This window comes from Magnolia sinica, chromosome 9 (genome assembly GCF_029962835.1).
Source record: "Magnolia sinica isolate HGM2019 chromosome 9, MsV1, whole genome shotgun sequence".
NCBI lineage: Eukaryota > Viridiplantae > Streptophyta > Magnoliopsida > Magnoliales > Magnoliaceae > Magnolia > Magnolia sinica.
Genome location: NC_080581.1, coordinates 65,577,804 through 65,599,132, shown reverse-complemented (window position 1 = coordinate 65,599,132; position 21,329 = coordinate 65,577,804). Strand labels below are relative to the sequence as shown.

Genomic DNA, 21,329 nt, shown 5'->3' with positions numbered 1-21,329 from the left:
TTTCATCAGGGTTGTAGCCTCCACAAGAGTATCGTGGATGGCCGTATTGGACACCGAAAATATCTCTTGAGCATATAAGACACTTAAGATGTCCTTAGATGAAAGCTCCAAAACCTTCATGGTACCAAGAAGACGCTTCAACGCCGAGACCGAGTGGAAAACATGAGCGCCCGAGTGCCTTATACCGTTAGGTTACGTCTCCCACTGTCACGAGATCGGTTGAGATGGGATGTGGCCTTATTCGCCTAAGTGAGTAGGCATAGCTATGTTGAGTCTGACCAGCTTGTGAGTGAGTCTGCTACCGTCGTGCCTCTTGGTAATTGGTTGTCCACAGGCGGGTAGTGAGGTCTCTTATGCTCACTTGACTGTACGGGTCTTGGAAAGCGGCAGTAAGCCGGTAGTGTACTTGACCCCGGTGGTTTCCCTATAGTGGAATTGTATATGATTTGTGGATGATATGAGGACTGGCATGTATTGCATTGCATTGGCGTTGGCTTTATAGGCCTTTTATGCATCGTCTCGGTATGACACCCAGTACTCATATATTTCCTTGCATAGCCTTAATATGGCTTGTTGCATTCATGATTGTCATAGCTTAACCTTGGTATGGCTAGTGGCATTGATAATGTTCATGGTTCATACCGAGCTTCTGCATTCTCTGATATTTCTTTCCGGTACTGGTATTACACATACTTACACCGTCCTCTAAGCTTTCTATAAGCTTATGCATGATTGATGTGTGTAAGTGATTCTAAGCAACTGCAGTAGCTAAGGAGCTTTTGGAGCATGCCGAGGACCTGTTGGAGTTTCCCTTATTCTGCCTATGTATTTCCCCTTTGAGCCATGTACCTATATAAGTTTTAATTTCTAGTGGATTGTGATGTGTTCCTATGGTTACTATCTGTGGCTACTATGTTATGATCTTAGGGATGCTCTTATTTAATTCAGATTCATGTTATAAATCCTCTTCGTGGGATCCCAGGATCGGAACTTGGTGAATGGGTGCTAGGAGTCGAGAATGGGGCACCGTGCAACTAGCAGGCCCCATCTCGTGTTGCCTATAGTTTGGTTGAAGAGTGTAATACGGTGTAATATATATATATATATATATATATATATATATATATATATATATATATATATATATATATATATATATATATATATATATATATATATATATATATCATTCAAAACTTCCGTTACCCAAGTAGGGTTTCAATGGTAGATGTTCAAGCCCTCACTTCTTTTTACACTATGGTGGTGCACTTGATCATTGAATTTATCCTCTTTTTTTTCTTTTTTTCTTTTTTAACTCATGTCTTATGATAAGCTCGTCAAATAGATGAACAACTTAGATGTAACACATACTTCATTACAGGACTCACAGAATTTGGTGATCATTTGAGAGCATCATTACAAATTACAAATACAAGACATATAAAGCTCAAAGTATGTGAGAACTTATCCCATATTCTCAAAGGGATCTTTGGAGAATATTTCTCAGAAGAGCCTTGTAACCATACGTCTACAAGGGAGCACCCCAAGCTTATGAGATATAAGCCATCCATTAGACAGATCTCATTGTGCAGATGCCCTCAACTAAAAATTGAGACTATCTGCTAATCAGTTCAGCTATTATCTACGAAACCAGTTGATAGCCAAAGAATTTTAGCCAGGTTTTTATAAGCCATCAATATGTTTCTAGCACTGTGGACTGGATGATACGTGAGCAGGGGCATCAACACCATGAGAACCATTAGATGGACGACTTGGATCTTAGACAGTTGGAGCATATGGGCAGCTAGGGTTGGTGTGTATATGGGCCGTCTTATAGTGGCAAGTGGGCTGACCAAACCTTTGACTAGATACAACCTTGCAAATCTTCTCTGTATTTTTGAGCCATGGTCCATCCATGGTTGGACTCAATAGACCAACTGCTCAGATTAATGAAGTATGGGCCGTGTATACCATACTATCTCATGTCTAGGTCCTATCTTTGTTCTTATAGAGCTTTCAAGTTGAACTTACTCCTAATGAAATACCCAAATCGTCATCTTAGACTGCACCGAAATCCCTAAAATCCCAAAATCCCCATATCCCTAAATCGGTATTGAGATTGAGAGAGATTGAGAGAGAGAGAGAGAGAGAGAGAGATACATCGTTGTCGTCAATGAGCTAGCCTTCAACTGAGCTTCAGAGAGAGAGAGAGAGGGCATGCGTGGGTAAAGTGTTCGGCAACGGTGGGGTGGAGAGATCAGAGAGAGAGGAAGAGAGAGGAATAGAGAGATAGAGAGAGGAGGGAGAGGGTGTGAGTGAGAGGGAGAGAGAGAGAGAGAGAGAGAGAGAGAGAGAGAGAGAGAGAGAGACGAGAAGGGTGCGAGAGAGACAGAGAGAGAGGAGAGGGTGCGAGAGAGATAGCAAGAGAGAGAGGAGATCGGCTGTGCACAAGAGAGAGAGAGAGAGATGAATTAGGGCGTCAACAATTTCAAATGCGTCAACAATTTTTGTGGGCCCCACTATGATGTATGTGTTATATCCACACCGTCCATCCATTTTGAGATATCATTTTAAGACATGAGCCAAAGAAGGAGGTAGATAAAAATTTGTAGTGGACCCCACCATAGAAAACAGCGGGGAGAGTGATTCCCACCGTTGAAATTATCCTAAGGCCCATCATAATGTTTATTTGAAATCCAACCTATTCAAAAGTTTAAAAAGACATGAAATAAGGGAAAACACAAATATTAACTTAATTTAAAACTTTTGTGGCCTTTAGAAGTTTTTAATGGTGGGCGTTGTTTTCCCACTGTTTTCTATGTTGGGGTCCATTGGAGCTTTGGATTTAACTCATTCTTTGGATATTGCCCTAAAATGATCTCTCCAAATGGATGGAAGGTGTGGATACAATACATACATCATGGTGGCCCACGAAAAACAATAGTGATTGGATATCCATCATTAAAATCCTCCCAAGGCCCATTGTATTGTTTATTTGACATCCAATTTATTTATTAGGTTATACAGGCCTAGATGTAGAGGAAAAACAAAAACCATCTCAATCCAAAACTTTTATGGCCCCCAAAATGTTTTTAATGGTTGACACTCATTCAATGTTTTTTCCTATAATATGGTCCTTTTCAGAATGGGATGTATCTCATTTTTGGTCTCATGCCATAAAATGATCTTTAAAAATAGATGGACGGCATGGATGATACACATACATCATGGTGGGGCCCACATAGCACCAACCACCAGCCATTGGGGGGAGTAGCCAATCTGTTCTCCTTATTTATGGTGTGGTCCATTTAATCTTTGGATATGATTCATTTTTTTGATATGCTTCCTTTTCGTTCTTTAGACCTCAAATTATCTATTAACATAGATGAACGGAGTAGATAAAATAAATAAATAATGGTGGACCCCACAGAGTTTACTCTGGTAAAGGTAACAAGTAATTCACCTAAATGTAGTGGAGAGAGGTTTCCATAAAACATTCATAATCATATATTGGCCATGCCAAAATGTGTTTGTGTGTGTGTGTGTGTGTGTATATATATATATATATATATAATTAAAAGGTAATATTTAAATGATTTCTAATATCACATGAAAAAGAATATTGAGAAGTTTAGAAATTTTAATTATGTTTAAGAAAAATTTTGAGAACAAAATAATGCTTTTGAAGAAAAAAAAAATCAGCATTTTGAAATTTTTGAGAAAAATTAAAATATGAGAAAATTTTTGAGATTTTGAAAATAAAAACTCAAAATTTTTATTTTAAATTTTTTTTTTGAAATATTTTATAATAAAATTGATATTTTGTTAAAAGAGGAAAAAAAATATACATTTTGAAAAAAGGAAGAAGTTATTTTTAAATGGAAATTGAAATTTATCTGTGAAAAATAAAATTACTAAATTATTTGGCATATCCACTAATTGAACCTTTAATTGTTTGTGGACAATCTAATCAGTTCAGATTGAAGAGTAAATAACGAAGATGTTTAAATCAAATTTCACTAAAATTGTTGATCAATCTTGTATGCCCAATATCTTTCTCATATGTGACCTGATTGAAGCAAGTAACTAGTCAAATTAAGAGCATTGATCAGTAAAATAGAGTGAATGGACCAAACATATATATAAAATGGGCCAAATATTCTGGTCAAAATTGTGACCCAACTTACTGACCTCGTGAGAACCTAAGAATTGATGTTAGTAAGTTTTGTGGGCCCCATCATGATGTGTGTCGAACATCAACACCGTGGATTTGACATGTCCCCTTTAGGTTATGAGATATCTCAAAAATCATCTGTATACGAAACTCAAGTGAGCCATACCATCTAAAACTATGTGAAGACATCGTAAAAAAATATAAAGCACTTGGTGGAGGCCCACATGAGTTTTGGAAGCAGTTGAAACTTTGTCTGACCCCTCATCCAAGTGGGACACACATAATGAGTGGGTTGGATATGTGAATCACATTTAGGTAGGCTATAAGACTCGTATCCTAGCCCATACCGTTTTATAGACTTACGCGGTCCTCCCTGCCAAATTTCGACGACTCGCGATCTATTATCAACAATTGCGTGCGATCCTGAGTTGTATCTCGCATTCTAGAGTTGGCTTGACCCGAAACTTATACTCTAGCGATCGCGTTGTCGCCACGGTTCCAATGCCGCGTATTACGCGCCGAGGTGATACCCATGCCAGGAGATGTGGGCCCGCGTGCAATTCAAGAAAAACATCGCGCGTTGCGAATTTCAAGGGAATCTCTACAACCCCTCACATCAATCAATCAAAGTACAAGTACCTAGCCCATAACTTTCCCACCAACAAAGCATGACTCCCCTTTCTCTCCTATCCCCGAAGTCAACCCATTCCTCCCATCCCTCTCTCCTTACTTCTTCTTCTTCTTCTCTCTCTCTCTCTCTCTCTCTCTCTCTCTCTCTCTCTCTCTCTCATTTTCTACTCATTCTACCAAGTAACCAAAGCACCCAACGTCCATGGCTTCCATGGAGAAGTTAGGTGTGGCCCACCTCCCTACCACCCGATCCCACCATCCAAAGATCATCTCCACCGTTGAAATGCATCCCCCGACGCTATAAGATGCGTTGATGGAAGAAGAAGTCCAAGAAGATCAAAGGTGGGTGATTTGTAGGTTAGAGTATATTTCATTTCCTCTATTTTCTATTTGAGAGCCCACATGAGGTGGGACCTATCTTAATGTATGTTTTGTATCTAAGAGGGACCCATAGTGGCGGGGTCCTTCCGCTACTCCTCTCTCTCTCTCTCTCTCTCTCTCATTCTTATTTAGTGATGATATGGCCATGTGGCCCACCCGGATGGGACCCACTTGAAGTATGCACATTATCCAAGTTGTCCATCGAGTGGGCTACCTAGCATCCCATAACCCACAGGCCTGGATGTAGGGAAAATGCAAATATCATATTGATACAAATCAGATGGGCCACATCCATGTGGGACCCACCATGATGCCTATGTTGTATCCATACCGTCTAGCATTCAGGGATGCTAAACGTGTGCGTTCAGTGTAAAGTTTGAACCAACCGTGGAGTGTATTAGCCAGTTAACCAAAAATAATAATAATAATATATAATAATATAATAATATATATATATATATATATATATATATATATATATATATATATATATTCTTATATACATGATATGGTGGGCCCTACGTGGGACCCACCTCTACCGTTGTGCATCGTACAACAGCTATATTGCTGTTGTACTGACGTCACAGGTACCAGAGACCCTTGCTGACATGGGACCCAGCGGCTGTGTGGATGGCATCCACACCATCGGTCCATTTGCATGGGACCCACCTGCGGACACGCTGCATCCAGCACGTGTGACCTACCTTGATGTACCATCCATGTCGTCTGTACGTGGGCCATCCAGACCGTCCAAATCATGGGTCCGGTTGTGATGTGTGTGTCGTCCACACCATCCAGTGGACGGTGGGGCCCACCTTGATATGTGGCCATCCAACCATCCAATCCAGGATGTGGATAGAAGCGGATTGACTAGTGAACCTCGCACCAGCTATGTGATTGTTGCTTTGACATCAGCAACTCTTTGGGTTCCACCCACCTGCTGTGGTGACGTCAGCAAGAGGGTCTGATCTCGGGGTATGTGTAATATCCAGACTGTTCATCTCCACCGTCCACTGTATGGGACGGTAGAGATCCCACTTTGATGTATATGTTTAAGCCACGTCGTCCAGACTGCTGAAGCGGCCCACCTTGATGCTGATGACTTTCCAGCCATCCATCACGAGGATTGCACCATGATGCATGGGTTTTATCAAGACCGTCCGCCCGTATGGACGTCAGCAAGATCTATGGGCCCTTCCATGATGTATGTGATACATCCAAACCATCCGTCCATATGGTGAGCTCGTCTTTAAGTCCTAAGACAAAAGTTAAGGTAAATCTGCCTATCAGGTGGACCACACTGCAAAAATCAATGGAGGGTCGAACGCCTACCATTGAAGTTCGTTTGGGGTTCCAGGAACTCTGGATCATATGAAATTTGATTTCCCTCTTAATTCGGGTCTTTGTGACCTTATGAATAGATTGGAAAATAAACTTATGGTGGGCCCAGGAAATTTTAAGCAGTGCAAATCATTATCTCCCCTACTATTTGTAGTATGGTCCAGATGATCTTCCATTATGATTAAATTTTTTGGATAGTGCTCTTAAATGATTTCCAAAAATAGATGAATGGTGTAGATGGATCGGCCCATATGTTGAGGCCCACTTAATGTATATGAGGCTCACTGGTGCGACCCACGTGACGCGGCCCATTGAGATGTATATATGGCCCATGCGATGCTGCCCACTTGATGTTCATGAGGCCCAGGTGATGCGGCTCATTATGATGTATTTGAAACCCATTGATGCGACCTACTGTGAAGTAATTAGGGCCCAGGGGTTGTGGCCCATTATGATGTATTTGAGGCCCATGAGCGAGCCCTAATACGATGTATATGTGGCCCATTTGGTGAGGCCCATCCTAATGTACATTAGGCCCTTGCAAGAGGCCACTGTGATATATTTGAGGCCCAGGGGATGTTGCCATTTGTGATGTATATTAAGCTCGTGTGGGAGGCTCATTGTGATATAAGTTAGGCCCTTGTATGTGGCCATGAGCCTACTATATATTTGGCCCTATGTGGGACACTCTTTGCGAGCAATGTTGGTTAAATGTCCACATTCATGGGCAATGATGGTTGAATGTCTACATTGCGACCTTCCCTTAGACCCTTTGTTATGCCGATTTTGATTATTAAGGCCGATTCCAATTATTGAGGCTGATTCTGATTGTTAAGGCCGATTCCGATTATCAAGGTTGATTATTGATTCCGATTATCGAGGCCGATTCCGTTGTCAAGGCCGATTCCGATTGTCGAGGTCGATTTTAATGGACGAGGCTGATTGTCGAGACCCATATGATGTATATACGGCCTGTAGTTGAGGCCCATTGTGATGTATATACGGCTTGTATTTGAGGCCCAATGTGATGCATATGCGGCCCGTAGTTGAGGTTTATTGTGATGTGTATTCGGCATGTGTTTGAGGCCCAATGTGATGCATATGCAGCCCATATTTGAGGCCGTTGTGATGTGTATTCAGTCCATGTTTAAGGCCTAATGTGATGTATATGAGGCCCATTGTGCTTCATTCGAGGGCCAGGCGATGGAGTCCATTGTGATGTATGTTAGGTCCATGTAAAAAGCTCATCGTGATGTGTATTAAGCTCTAGAGTGAGGTCCATGGTGTTGTATATTTGGCTCTTGAGTGAGGCCATGAGTTTACTATATGTTAGGCTCTATATGGGTCATTCCTTGAGGGCAATTTTGGTTAAATGTCTACATTATCGAGGTCGATTGTCAATGTCAGTTATTGATACCGTTTATAAATAAGTGACAGCATAGCATCATGATACATGCCCATACGCATCATCTGCATGTTTGTTATGAGATGTGGTTGACCATTTCATATGTTAGTGGGCAAGTTGTTATGAGACTCCCTGATAGGCGGAGTTATCCTACATGAGCGCACTGTATGCGCAGGATTGGTGCATGATTGGACTGCATGACTCATACATCTTGTATTGTGTGATAGTGATAACTGTACGCCCTAGCGACATGAGGGTCATAACCTCCACAGGCATATTGTGGATGGCCAGATGGGACACCTAAAATATGTTATTAGCATCGGGCTGCCATAGATGGCTCTGGGTGAAAATTTCTAATCCCTCTTGGTACCACAGGACACCCCATCATCAAGACCGAGTGGATATATATGAGCACATGAGGGCCATATACTAGTAGGCCGTGTCACCCACTGTGTCGTAATCGGTTGGGAGGGGGTGTAGCCTTACCCACCTGAGGGAGTAGGCATAGCTAGGCTGAGTTTGACCAGCTCGTGAATGGGTCCACTATCAATGTGCCGGGTAGCTATTCGCTGACTACTGGCTAGGCAGATAGTGAGGTCTCTTCCACACCCAGTTGTGCGCTTGATGAGGCGGCAAGCTGGTGTAAAGTGTACTTGACCGCGGTAATGATCCTAGAGATTTACAGTACTAATTTGTAGAGCATGAGTTACATACTCAGTATTATATTCATTCATTCATTTACTCACTATCCACTCAGGCTGGTAGTGCGCAACTATTGTTATGTGTACTTTCGCAATGGCCAGGATTTCGATTGGGGCATGCGACTAACCTGAGATCAGGAGCTTACCACATTGAGTCTATCTATCCAAATTTAGGTATGAGACCGATTTGGATAGAAGTCCTTTGTGATAGGCCCCATAACCTGTGATACCACGTATTATTATCCCGACTTCACACTACAACTTGGTCATTTTATTCACACCACATATTGTATATTGCATTACATCCTCGGCATATGACATTTTAGGTTATTATGTTTCTACACTTATATGGCCTAGACGAACTTAGCAGGAATTACATATTGCATTGTACCCTCGGCATCTGATATTTGGCTCTTTTGACTCCTAATTTTCATATCTGATTTGATTGCGTGTCTGATATTGTATGACTCATGGACTTGTCAATATTTCTGCTTACTTTGATATTGTATGGTTTGTGGACTTATCAGTATCTTCATTTCTCTGATATTACATTCTGAGCACGCATATACTGCTCACACACTTACCTCACCCTCTAAGCTTTTTATAAGCTTATGCACGATAGATACGTGCAGGTGGCATTAGGTTGCAACAGCGTCGAGCTTGGAGTGTGCAGCTGTCTTTTGGAGCTTTTATTTTATTTTACATATGTATTTCCTTTTAACATTATATTCAAAGTTTATATTAGTGGATATGTGATGATGATGTTGCCTTTGTGATTTGGGTAAACATGTGGTTACACTTCTTACAAGATAAATGTACATTGGAAAGTCCTCCTTGTAGGATCCCACGATCAAAATCTGGTGTATGAGCACTAGAAGCCGAGAATGGGGTACTACGGAGGCTGTCGGCACCGTATTCAGCGATCAGGATTCTTGTGAGTTTGATCTCCGGGTTTGGGGCATGACACAGGCCCAATATATGATTATGAATGTTTTAAGGAAACCATTCTCCACTACATTTAGGTAAGTTACTCGTTACCCTTACTAGAGTAAACTCTGTGGGGTCCATCATTATTTATTTATTTTATCCACTCCATTCATCCATGTTAACAAATAATTTGAGGTCTAAAGAACAAAAAGGAAGCATATCCAAAGCTCAAGTGGACCACACCATAGGAAATAGTGTGATTGAACCTCTACCATTTAAAATTTCTTGGAGGCCATAGAAGTTTTGGATCAAGCTGATGTTTGTCAGTAAATAACTTCAGATGTTTAAATAAAAATTCACTCAAATTGTTGATCAATCTTGTATGCCCAGTATCTTTCTCATATGTAGCATGATCGGGGCAAGTAACTAGTCAAATTGAGGGTAATGATCAGTAAAATAGAGTGAATGGACCAGACATGTAAAACGGGCCAAATATTCTGGTCAAAATTATGACCTAACTTACTGAACTGACTTCGTAAGAACCTAAGAATTGATGTTAGTAAGTTTTGTGGGCCCCATCATGATGTGTGTCGAACATCAACACCGTGGATTTGATGTATCCCCTTTAGGTCATAAGATATCTCAAAAATCATATGTATACGAAACTCAAGTGAGCCATACCATCTAAAACTAATTGAAGACATCCTAAAAAATATAAAAGCACTTGGTGGGGCCCACATGAGTTTTGGATGCAGTTGAAAATTAGTCTGACCCCTCATCCAAGTGGGACACACATAATGAGTGGGTTAGATATGTGAATCACATTTAAGGAGGCCCACTATATTATTATGAATGTTTTAAGGAAACCCCTCTCCATTATATTATGTGGTGTGGCCCACCCAAGTCATGGATTAACTTTATTTTTAAGCTCTTGGCTCACCCAAGTCATGGATTGACATTCTTCATACCATTCAACACTTTTTTCGGATCATTTTAAGATATTAACTAAAAAATGGAGCGGGTCCAAGGCTTAAGTGGACTATAAAGTGGGGATTGAACATCCACCATTAAAAATAACATTCATAGAAGTTTTGGATCAAGCTGATGTTTGTGTTTTCCCTTCATTCATATCTTTTTGATATTGCGAACATGTTGGATGACAAATAAACATTACTGTGGGCCCAAGGAAGGTATCAACAGTGGAAATCATTATTCCACACTGTTTTGTGTGGCATGGTCCACTTGAGTTTTGGATTTACCAAAAATTTGGGATCAACCCACACAGTTCATCCATTTTTCGAGATCATTTTATAGAATTATCCAAAAAATGAATCATATCCAAAGATTTAGTGGACCATACCACAAATAAGGGGAACGGATTGGTTCTTCCCCCTACACCATCCAATGGCTGGTGGTTGGTGCTGTGTGGGCCCCACCATGATGTATGTGTTTAATCCATGTCATCCATATATTTTTAAAGATCATCTTATGGCATGAGACCAAAAATGAGGCATATCCCAATTTGAAATGGACCACATTACAAGAAATAGTGTTGAATGAGCGTTAACCATTTAAAACATTTTGGGGGCCATAAAAGTTCTGGATCAAGATGATTTTTGTTTTTCCACTTCATCTAGGCATGTATGACCTAATAAACAGATTGGATGCCAAATAAACAGTACAGTGGGCCTTACAAGGATTTTAATGATAGATATCCAATCACTATTGTTTTCATGTGGTGTGGTCCACCTGATATTTATATACCTCTCATTTTTGGGCCCCACCATGATGTACATTTTATATCCACACCTTCCATCTATTTGGAGAGATCATTTTAGGGCAATATTCAAAGATAAATCAAAAGCTCCAGTGGACCCCAGCACAGAAAACAGTGGGGACAGTGACACCCACCATTAAAAGCTTCTAAAGGCCATGAAAGTTTTAGATCAAGCTGATATTTGTGTTTTACCTTATTTTATGTCTTTTTTAACTTTTGAACAGGTTGGATTTCAAATAAAAATTATGGTGGGCCTTAAGATAGTTTCAACGATGGGAATCACTCTCCCCACTGTTTTCTGTGGTGAGGTCCACTACATCTTTTTATCTACCTCATTCTTTGTCTCATGCCCTAAAATAATATCTCAAAATGGATGGACGGTGTGGATACAACACATACATCATAGTGGGGCCCACAGAACTTGGTGACGTCACTTCAGTAGCCAACTCACTACTCAACCTATCTAAGCCACGCGCCCGAGCGGCAGTCTCTCTCTCTCTCTCTGTCTCTCTCTCTCTCTATCTTACACCCTCTCCCTCCTCTTGCTCTCTATCTCTCTCTTCCTCTCTCTCTGATCTCTCCACCCTCTCTTCTCTCTGTCTCTCTCGCATCCTCTCCCTCCTCTCTCTATTTGTCTCTCTCTTCCTCTCTCTGATCTCTCTTGCAGTCCGTTACCGAACGCCCTACCCACGCATGCCCTCTCTCTCTCTCTATCTGAAGCTTGGTTGAAGGTCACTCATGACAGTGAGGTATCTCTCTCTCTCTCTCTCTCTCTTAATCTCTCTCAATCTCAATACCGATTTAGGGATTTGGGGATTGATACATAGGCACTTCGAAATTACTTAGGGCGTGTTTGGGCAGTGGGATTAGAAGGGATTAGGTGTGATGGAATTGCATCTGGTCACATTGACGTGTGGTCCACCTAAGATTTGGATCTACTTTATTTTTTTGATCATGCCCTAAAATAATCTTTCAAAACGGATGAACAACACAGATGTAATGCACATACATCAAGGTGGGCCCACAGTCAGGGATGGATATGGGATATCAAGGTATTCCATAATAGTAACAATGATTGTAACGGCTATTACAGCCTCCTATATTTTGTTAAAAAAAATTGTTTTAACCCTGTAATGGACCCTAGTGGCCATTTTTTTTCATAATGGCTGTTACAGCCCCACGTAATCTTTTTTATGCCTAGCTTCTTATATATTTTTTGTACCATGTTTTCCTAATGTATGAAATAGAAATTAAAATGTCTTTTTTGATATGGTTTTGTTATTTATTTATTCAAAATTGAATCGTCTTATCAACATGCAACTGTTCACTAATGTGACTCAGGTTGTCCTACTAGCTAGATGCTTTTAGCCATGGTCCATGCAAAGCAGGACTAGATTAGGTGGATGGTCCCAATCCAGGGTCTCCCTTCTACATTTACAGAGGTGGAATCAACTGCCATTCATAGGTGATTTTATAGAGGTGCACTTGTCTCTACCAGCTCATCTAACAAGCAGTAGACATCCACTAGTACTTCCAATACTCTCAACCAGGTGATTATTTTCGAGGTTAAACATATTCATAGGCTGAGCACCCTGTAATTGAGATGATTGTTGGCCAACACCTTGTAGAGTGGTAGATCCGTGTAGCAAATGGAGAACCTCTTCCCTTGACTCAGTTACAAGTGCCTTTATAAGGTAATTGCTATCAAAGAAGCAGTACTTGACATCAAACGTGAGCTAGAAAAGTATGTTGCATGATATGTTAATTTGAATCAATTAACCATTCCTCACTACAATTGTTCGGAATTCCACATCAACTTTTATTTCACTTTTGTCAAATAGACTTGGCTTCTAGCATTGTCAAACCTGATTTTACTTGTTTTTCCCTTTTCTGGTGCTTACTTTTCTTGCACATGGTTACAAGTTTCATCATTCTTGAATATGAAGCAATTACAAGTAATAAGATATCAGAATCATCAAAGAATGCATGAAATGATCCCAATTTTCAAGAATTTACTGAAAACTAATCTTGTTTCATTTTTAACATTAAGTCCATTTGAAATTATCGCAACACAACAAGTTGGGCCTTTGTCAGTGTCATTTTATACAGGTGTTGAGAGTTCCAACTCCATAAAAGCAGAAAATTGTACTTGAGACAATTACCGGTGAAAACTAAATGAATGAGTGAGGATAATAGCATCCCCCCTTTTGAAATCATGTTGAATTTCTTGACTGTTTAGATTAGGAGTGAATCCCAACGGTTTGCGATTTGCATATCAGGTTTTTGGGTTGTTTGAACTGCGTACTTCTAAAATCTATTTCCTTTCAGACAAAATGTGTAACCTTTGGTATCCCTGGTTTGATTAGACACGCTTGCCTCCTAACATATGTGAAGCGTCTCTTAGTTTAAATGCAGGCAATGTCTTTTTTCTTTTTTTGGGTGTGTGATATTTGCTAATGGCATTGATTTTTCATAGTCATGAAGTGATTGTTTTAATCCATTTTTTAGGACCATTTGATTTAAAAATTTCTCCCTCATCCATCTTTACTTTTTGTTTGGAATATTTGAATTTCTTTCATAATGAATTTTTATTTAAAACATATTCTAGCATCTAATTTGGGCTATTTAATTGAATAGTGCACATTTTTTTTTCAATAAGGTGCAACAGATTCAAAATGCAACAAATATACCTCTGTTCTTCATAATTTCCATTATGTGGCCATTGGAGTATTCAACTGTGAAAGTAGGGCCATAGCATGGTGTATTTGAATATGTGGCCTAATTTTTGTAGGTTTACAAAGAGGAAACTAGATGAGTTTGTTTTCCTTGGGAATCAACTACATATTTCGTATGATCCTCAATTCGAGTCTCTTTCTAATATGAAGGAGAAATTGGAAGGCAGGAGAAAAGAAATTCTAAGCCCACTAAACTTTGAGTTTATTCTAAGAATTGTTTTAATGTACACCATTTTGAATAGAGGAAATACACAATGTTCAGTCAATTAATTTTACTAGGACCAGCAAATTGTACATGTGTTGGCTTGCCATTTGGTGATCCATAACCGTCCAAGTGATCTCTTTGAAAGAATATAGATACACTAGTAATGCAACCCTCATCACATATAATGAAATATCAACATCTTGGTCATAATTAACTCAAAATCAACCTAGTACATAGAAGGAATATAGATACACTAGTAATTCCCCTCAATATCTTTATATGGATGTTTCTTACTTTACTTACCTTTTATGTTACTTTTAAATGTATTAGCTCGAAATTGATAGAGCAGATCCGGATGTGCGTTAGAGCAATGTGGATGTTGAGCGGGGATCCTGGGAAGGTGGGAACTGTTGTTATGACTATGATGAAGCTGTCCACTTCCTATGGACAACATTGGAGTGGCTTGGCCATTTAGACAGGCCATGTTTATGTATTTGCTCGAAATTGATAAAGCAGACCCGAATATGTGTCGGAGCTATCCAGATGTTGAGCGGGGGTCCGTAGAAGGTGGGAACCGCTGTTATGACTATGATAAAGCTGTCCGTTTCCTATGGACAACATTGGAGTGGCCTAGCGATTTGGACAGGCCGTGTTTATGTATTAGCTCGAAATTGTTGAAGCAAACCCTAGTATAACCCTAAACCTAAACCTACACCTAAAACTAAACATCATGGTGGGGACAACGCCCTCGACCATTGATTCCTTCCTGGGACCCACGATGGTGGTTATTTGAGATCCAACCTGTTGGTAAGTTCACACAGACCTAGACCTGAAGAAGGAATAAGACAAATATCAACTTGATCGAAAACTTTTGTGGCCCCAATTCGTTTCGAGGTCCACTTGAGCTTTGGATCTACCCCAAAACCTAAACCTAAACCTATCCTCAAATCCCAAAACCCATAACCTAAACCTAAACCTATAACCTTAACCTAAACCAAAACCTATAACTTAAACATTAACCTACAACCTATAAACTATAACTTAAACTCATAACCTATAACCTAACCTTAACCTAAACTTAAAACCTAAACCTAAACCTATAACCTTAACCTAAACCTAAAACCTAAATGTATTCTCAAATCCTTAAACGTAAACCTACACCTAATCCTAATCTCAACTCCTTAAACTAAACCTAAACTTGAAAACCCAAACCTAAACCCGATATCGAATCTGATTTCCTAAACCTAAACCTTAACCTATTCTCAATTCCCTAAAGCTATAACCCATAACCTATAACCTACAACATTAACATAAACTTATAACTTAAATCTATAACCTACAACATTAACCTAAACCTATACTTATAACCTAAACCTATTCTCAAATCCCAAAACCTATAACCTAAACCTAAACCTTAACTTAAACCTAAACCTATAACCTAAACCTAAACCTTAACCTATAACCTAAACCTTAACCTATAACCTATAACCTAAACTCAATTCCCTAAACCTTAACCTATAACCTATAACCTAAACTCAATTCCCTAGACCTTAACCTATAACCTAACCTAAACCTAAACCTATAACCTACACTTATAACCTAAACCTATAACCTAAACCTAAACCTATAACCTAAATGTATTCTCAAATCCCTAAACCTAAACCTACACCTAATCCTAATCTCAACTCCCTAACCTAAACCTAAACCTAAACTTGAAAACCCAAACCTAAACCTGAACCCGAACCCAATTTCCTAAACCTAAACCTTAACCTATTCTTAATTCCCTAGAGCTATAACCTATAACCTATAACCTATAACCTAAACCTAAACCTTAACCTAAACCTAAACCTATAATCTTAACCTAAATCAAAACCTATAACCTAAACCTTAACCTATAACCTATAACCTATAACCTAAACTTATAACCTATAACCTAAACTTAAAACTATAACCTAAACCTATAACCTAAAACCTAAACCTAAATATAAAACCTAAATGTATTCTCAAATCCCTAAACCTAAACCTACACCTAATCCTAATCTTAACTCCCTAACCTAAACTTGAAAACCCAAACCTAAACCTGATCCCGAACCCAAACCTGAACCAGAACCTGATTGATGTAATAATGTAGCCCAATCACATGGCAACAAACAAGAAAATCTCGCTTTGTTGGCAAGCATACTCGAACTCAAGCATCACAATGCATCTATTTCCATCTCCACTATCTCTTATAGCATAGATTATTTGAGATTTAAATTTATCTCATTTTTAGAGTCATGTCCTAACACAATATGATAATATTAATAGACAAGGTGGATTTGTCACCAACATTATTCCAAGACCCATATAACTTCTCCTTATAGGAATTTGGGTAGAGCACATGCAGCTTGAATCCATCAAAGGAGATAAGGATCACCTCTCATATGTTCTCCTTCTTTTCATTTTTTCCATAAGATTGTTTATTTTATGGCGTCTGCTCAAATATACGTACAACATTTTATCATGTTAATATAATTATAAGTGGCCTAATCTCACATTTCTAAAAACAACTAATAATAATTTCTACCTGATGAGAAATCACCAAGTACCATTGGGCCCAACCCAAAAGATAAATCAGCATTTTCTTTCTTTCCTTTTCTTTTAACACACACTCACACACTAGAGTCACTTACGGCCACAATGGGTACTTGAACTCGTGACCTTGTATTGAAACTATTTTGAATCTACCATGAAGGTATGAGTAAGGACCTAAGTGTGTGTGCACAGTCGGTGATGTGTTCACCACATTGAATTTTGTGAGCCCCAACAGGAAATAGGCTATGAATAATTTTTTGTATTTTATTTATGATGTTAAACTTATATATATTTATGCATGGATGAATGTGATGTGGATAACATTGTTTGTGTTTGGATAGATGTAGTTTATGTTTGGATGAATGTAGTTTATGTTTGGATGGATTTACGTAGTTTAGGTTTAGATGAATGTGAATGTGAATATGATGAAATATATTATATAACAAGTGTATATTAGGAAGAATATATTATAACAGGTGTATATCAGGAATTTTGTGTGGGAATATTGAAAAAGAAAAAAGAGACTTTTACCTATGAAATATTTCGTAGGTAAATGTCTCATCCACGTTTTTTTACCTACGAACATTTTCGTAAGTAAAAGTTTCATCCACGTTTTTACGTACGAGTCTCATCCACGTTTTTTACCTGTAAAAATTTTCGTCGGCAAAAGTCTCATCCACGTTTCTACCTACGCAAATTTTCATAGGTAAAAGTTTTGTAAATATTTTTACCTATGAAAATTTCATAGGTAAAAGTATCGTGAAATCTTTTTACCTACGAAAACAATCGTCGGTGAAAGTTTTTTGCTTATTTTTTACCGACGAAAAAATTCGTCGGTAGAAGTTTTGTAAATATTTTTACCTACGAAACTTTCCGTAGGTAAAAGTATCGTGAAATATTTTTACCTATGAAAAAAATGTCAGTAAAAGTTTTTTACTTATTTTTTACCAATAAAAAAATTCGTCGGTAAAAGTTTTGTAAATATTTTTACCTACGAAACTTTTCATAGGGAAAAGTATTGTAAAATATTTGTACCTACAAAAAAATCATCGGTAAAAGTTTTTTACTTATTTTTTTACCGACGAAAAAATTCGTCAGTAAAAATCATGCCATTGCCGACGATTCAAATTTTCGTCGGTAAAAGCCTTTTCCCTTGGCATTTACCGACGAATTTACAGACAAAAAAAATTCATCGGTAAACATTTTACCTATGAAAAAATCTCATTTAGCGACGAAAATTTTCGTCTGTAAAAGTAGGTTTTCTTGTAGTGTCTCTAGGATTACGCGGCCACTCACCCAACTAACGAAAAAGAAGAACCGATTTATGTGGGATGAGAATACAGAAGCAGCTTTCCAAGAGCAGAAAATGAGATTGACTTCTGCGCCAGTACTGTACTCACTCTCCCACAAGAAGGAGAAACATTCCTGGTATATAGCGATGCATCAAAGTTGGGGCTGGGATGCGTGCCGATGCAGAACGATAAAGTAATTGTTTACGCTTCAAGGCAGTTGAAGAAGCATGAAGAGAACTACCCAACACACGATCTGGAGTTGGCAGCAATGGTCTTTGCCCTGAAGATATGGAGACACTACCTCTATGGGGAAGAATTTCAGTTGTTCTGCGATCACAAAAGCCTAAAGTATATATTCACGTAGAAGGACTTGAACATGTGCCAGCGTAGATGGATGGAAACACTCAAAGACTTCCATTTCGACATATCCTACCACCCAGGTAAGGCAAACTCTGTGGCTGATGCACTGAGCTGAAAGAAGAAGCACGAGCTGGTAACCACCTTGATGATCAAGGAGTGAGAGATGATGGAGTTCGTGCAGGACTTCGACATCTAGATTACCCTCGATAAACCTGATGCTTATGTGGCTCTGTTGACTGCAGAGCCGACCCTAGTTCGATAGGTGATCTCCACTCAGGACCAGGATGAATGGCTTGTCAAGATGAAAGGAAGGTGTAAGAGTGAGGAAATGCCTGGTTGGAGAATTAGTAGTGATGGAAGTCTTCAGTATCAGGGGCGAGTATGCGTTCCAAACAACGCCAATTTGAGGAAGGGAGTTATGGTAGAAGCTTACCATTCCAAATTAACTATCCACCCATGTAGCACGAAGATGTACAATGACGTTAAGAGACAATACTGGTGGAACAACATGAAGTGGGACATCACAGGCTTCGTGGCGAAGTGCATGGTGTGCCAAAAGATCAAGGCCGAACATCGCAAGATCGCTGGCCTCCTTCAGCTATTGCCATTGGCTGATGGAAGTGGGACAACATCTCTATGGACTTCATATCTGGCCTTCCTATGATGCAGAGGAAGCACAACTCGATCTGGGTCTTCGTCGATAGGTTGACAAAGGCTGCCCGATTTCTCCCAATTCGCACGATAAATTCTACCGATAGTTTGGTGAAGTTATACATCCGGGAAGTCGTGCGATCCTACGGAGTTCCACGAGAGAATATATCAGATCGAGATTCCAAGTTTACTTCTGCCTTTTGGAAGAGGTTGCAGGAAGAGATGGGCACAGAGCTTAAGTTCAGCACGACATTCCATCCTCAGACAGACGGACAAACTGAGAGGGTAATTCAGATTTTGGAGGATATGCTGAGAGCACGCGTTCTGGACTTTCAAGGCAATTGGGACGATCACTTAGCTCTGACAGAATTTGCATACAACAACAGTTTCCAGTCCAGCATAGGCATGGCGCCGTATGAGGCTCTCTATGGTCGCCCTTGCCGAGCTCCTCAGTGTTGGGCAGAAATCGAAGAGAGAAGCTTGTTAGGGCCCAAGCTTGTTCAGGCTACTACCCAGGTCATTGACGTGGTCCAAAAATGACTGTGCACAGCCCAGAGCAGACAGAAGAGCTATGCAGATAATCGATGGTGCGACCTAGAATTTGTGACTGGCGATCATCTATTCCTAAAGGTGCCGCCTATGAAGGGTTTGATGAGGTTCAGACAGAAAGAGAAGCTAGCACCTCGTTTCATTGGACCTTTCGAGATTTTAGATCGCATGGGAGCCATAGCCTATCACCTTGTGCTACCTACTACACCGGATGGATTTACAACGCCTTTCACGTGTCCATGTTGAAGAAATACACGCCAGATGAGTCGCACATCGTTAGCTGGGAGCAGATTGAGCTTACAGACGTCGCCTCTTACACCGAGGAACCTATCCGCATCTTGGACCATAAGGAGCAGGTCCTATGGACAAAGATTATACCATTAGTCAAGGTTCTTTGGTCCCATCATGGAGAAGAAGAGGCGACATGGGAACGAGAAGCTGAGTTTAAGGAGAAATACCCTCACTTGTTCAATAGCACACCATAGGTAATTTCGAGGATGAATTTTTTTAGGGGATAAGACGATAACACCCCATACGTCTGGTATACGGGTGTTACCCCTTAAAACTACGTCTATGAATACCAAGATCGATTAACTAGACAACTTCAACTTGTTATGTAGGATGAGACTTCCAGGCACCATTAAAGACCATCCATCAGAGGCTCTAAGAGTTGGAATGCACCTAACTTTGATTAGACACCTTAAATCAGGATACTTCTATATCAACTAACTATAGTAATACCCAAAAGATCAATCTTTAAAGGCTAGTGAATAGCCAGCTAAGCACCCATTGCGCTCTAAATCTACAACAAGCCATTAAAGTTTAAGATCAAACCGATCCAGCCATCAGATTAGCGGTCATGAGGGTAAATAGAATCTGGGACGTGTCATACAGCCCCGCCCCAAAATGGGGCGGTACCCCTAAAGGATGCTCCCAAGGTGATTGGATTGACTGAATTTGGCGCAATCATCGCAGTGGATCCCACATGGAGTGCATTGCAACCCATGTGCTTGTGCACATGTGCACTGGAATAATGGGCTCGGTCAAACGAGCTTTGATCGAGCTCCTTGTAAAAAAATGGCAAATTTTTCCCGCCAACAGATCATTTAAATCTGACGGTTTTTTGACTCAAAAGTGTCCCACCATGGGCACTTTCCGAGTGATCCAAACCGTTCATTAGACTCGTGAGACCCATCTTATCATAATGATATAGGCTTTTAAGCTCATGTAAAGGAATGAAGAATTTAGAATAAAACCATCCAAAGACCTACACGTGGCTAGGATCCGTGATGTGGGCCCGATCTGTGGCTACATGGGTGGCCCACGATCGGCCTGATCGTGCCATCCCAACCATCCATCACCTAGGGAGAGCCACGCTCTCCCATTTCCAAAAATATCTAAGCAAGGCTTGCCTATAGAAAAGCAAAAAAAATGAGATTTTCCTCTTTGGGAAGGAAATGCTGGCGCGCTCCTGACCGTTCCTTGGGCCACATGGAGTGATCCCAGCCTTCCCTTAAGGGTGATACAAGATCAAGGAGAGAAATACTCCATCTCATGAGAAGATGATAAGAATCGAGAATTCTCATGAGATTATTTGAAACTGACGTTTGGAGTCCAAAAAGTGGGC

General features: G+C 39.9%; 1 protein-coding gene across 1 annotated transcript; it reads left to right on the top strand.

The window, feature by feature from the left end:
• The first annotated feature begins 19,165 nt into the window (after positions 1-19,165).
• LOC131255054 (uncharacterized) lies at positions 19,166-20,187 on the top strand. The gene is made up of 2 exons (XM_058255752.1): positions 19,166-19,490; positions 19,784-20,187. The coding sequence occupies exons 1-2, from the start codon at positions 19,166-19,168 to the stop codon at positions 20,185-20,187; spliced, it is 729 nt and encodes a 242-aa protein (XP_058111735.1).
• The last annotated feature ends 1,142 nt before the right edge of the window (positions 20,188-21,329 follow it).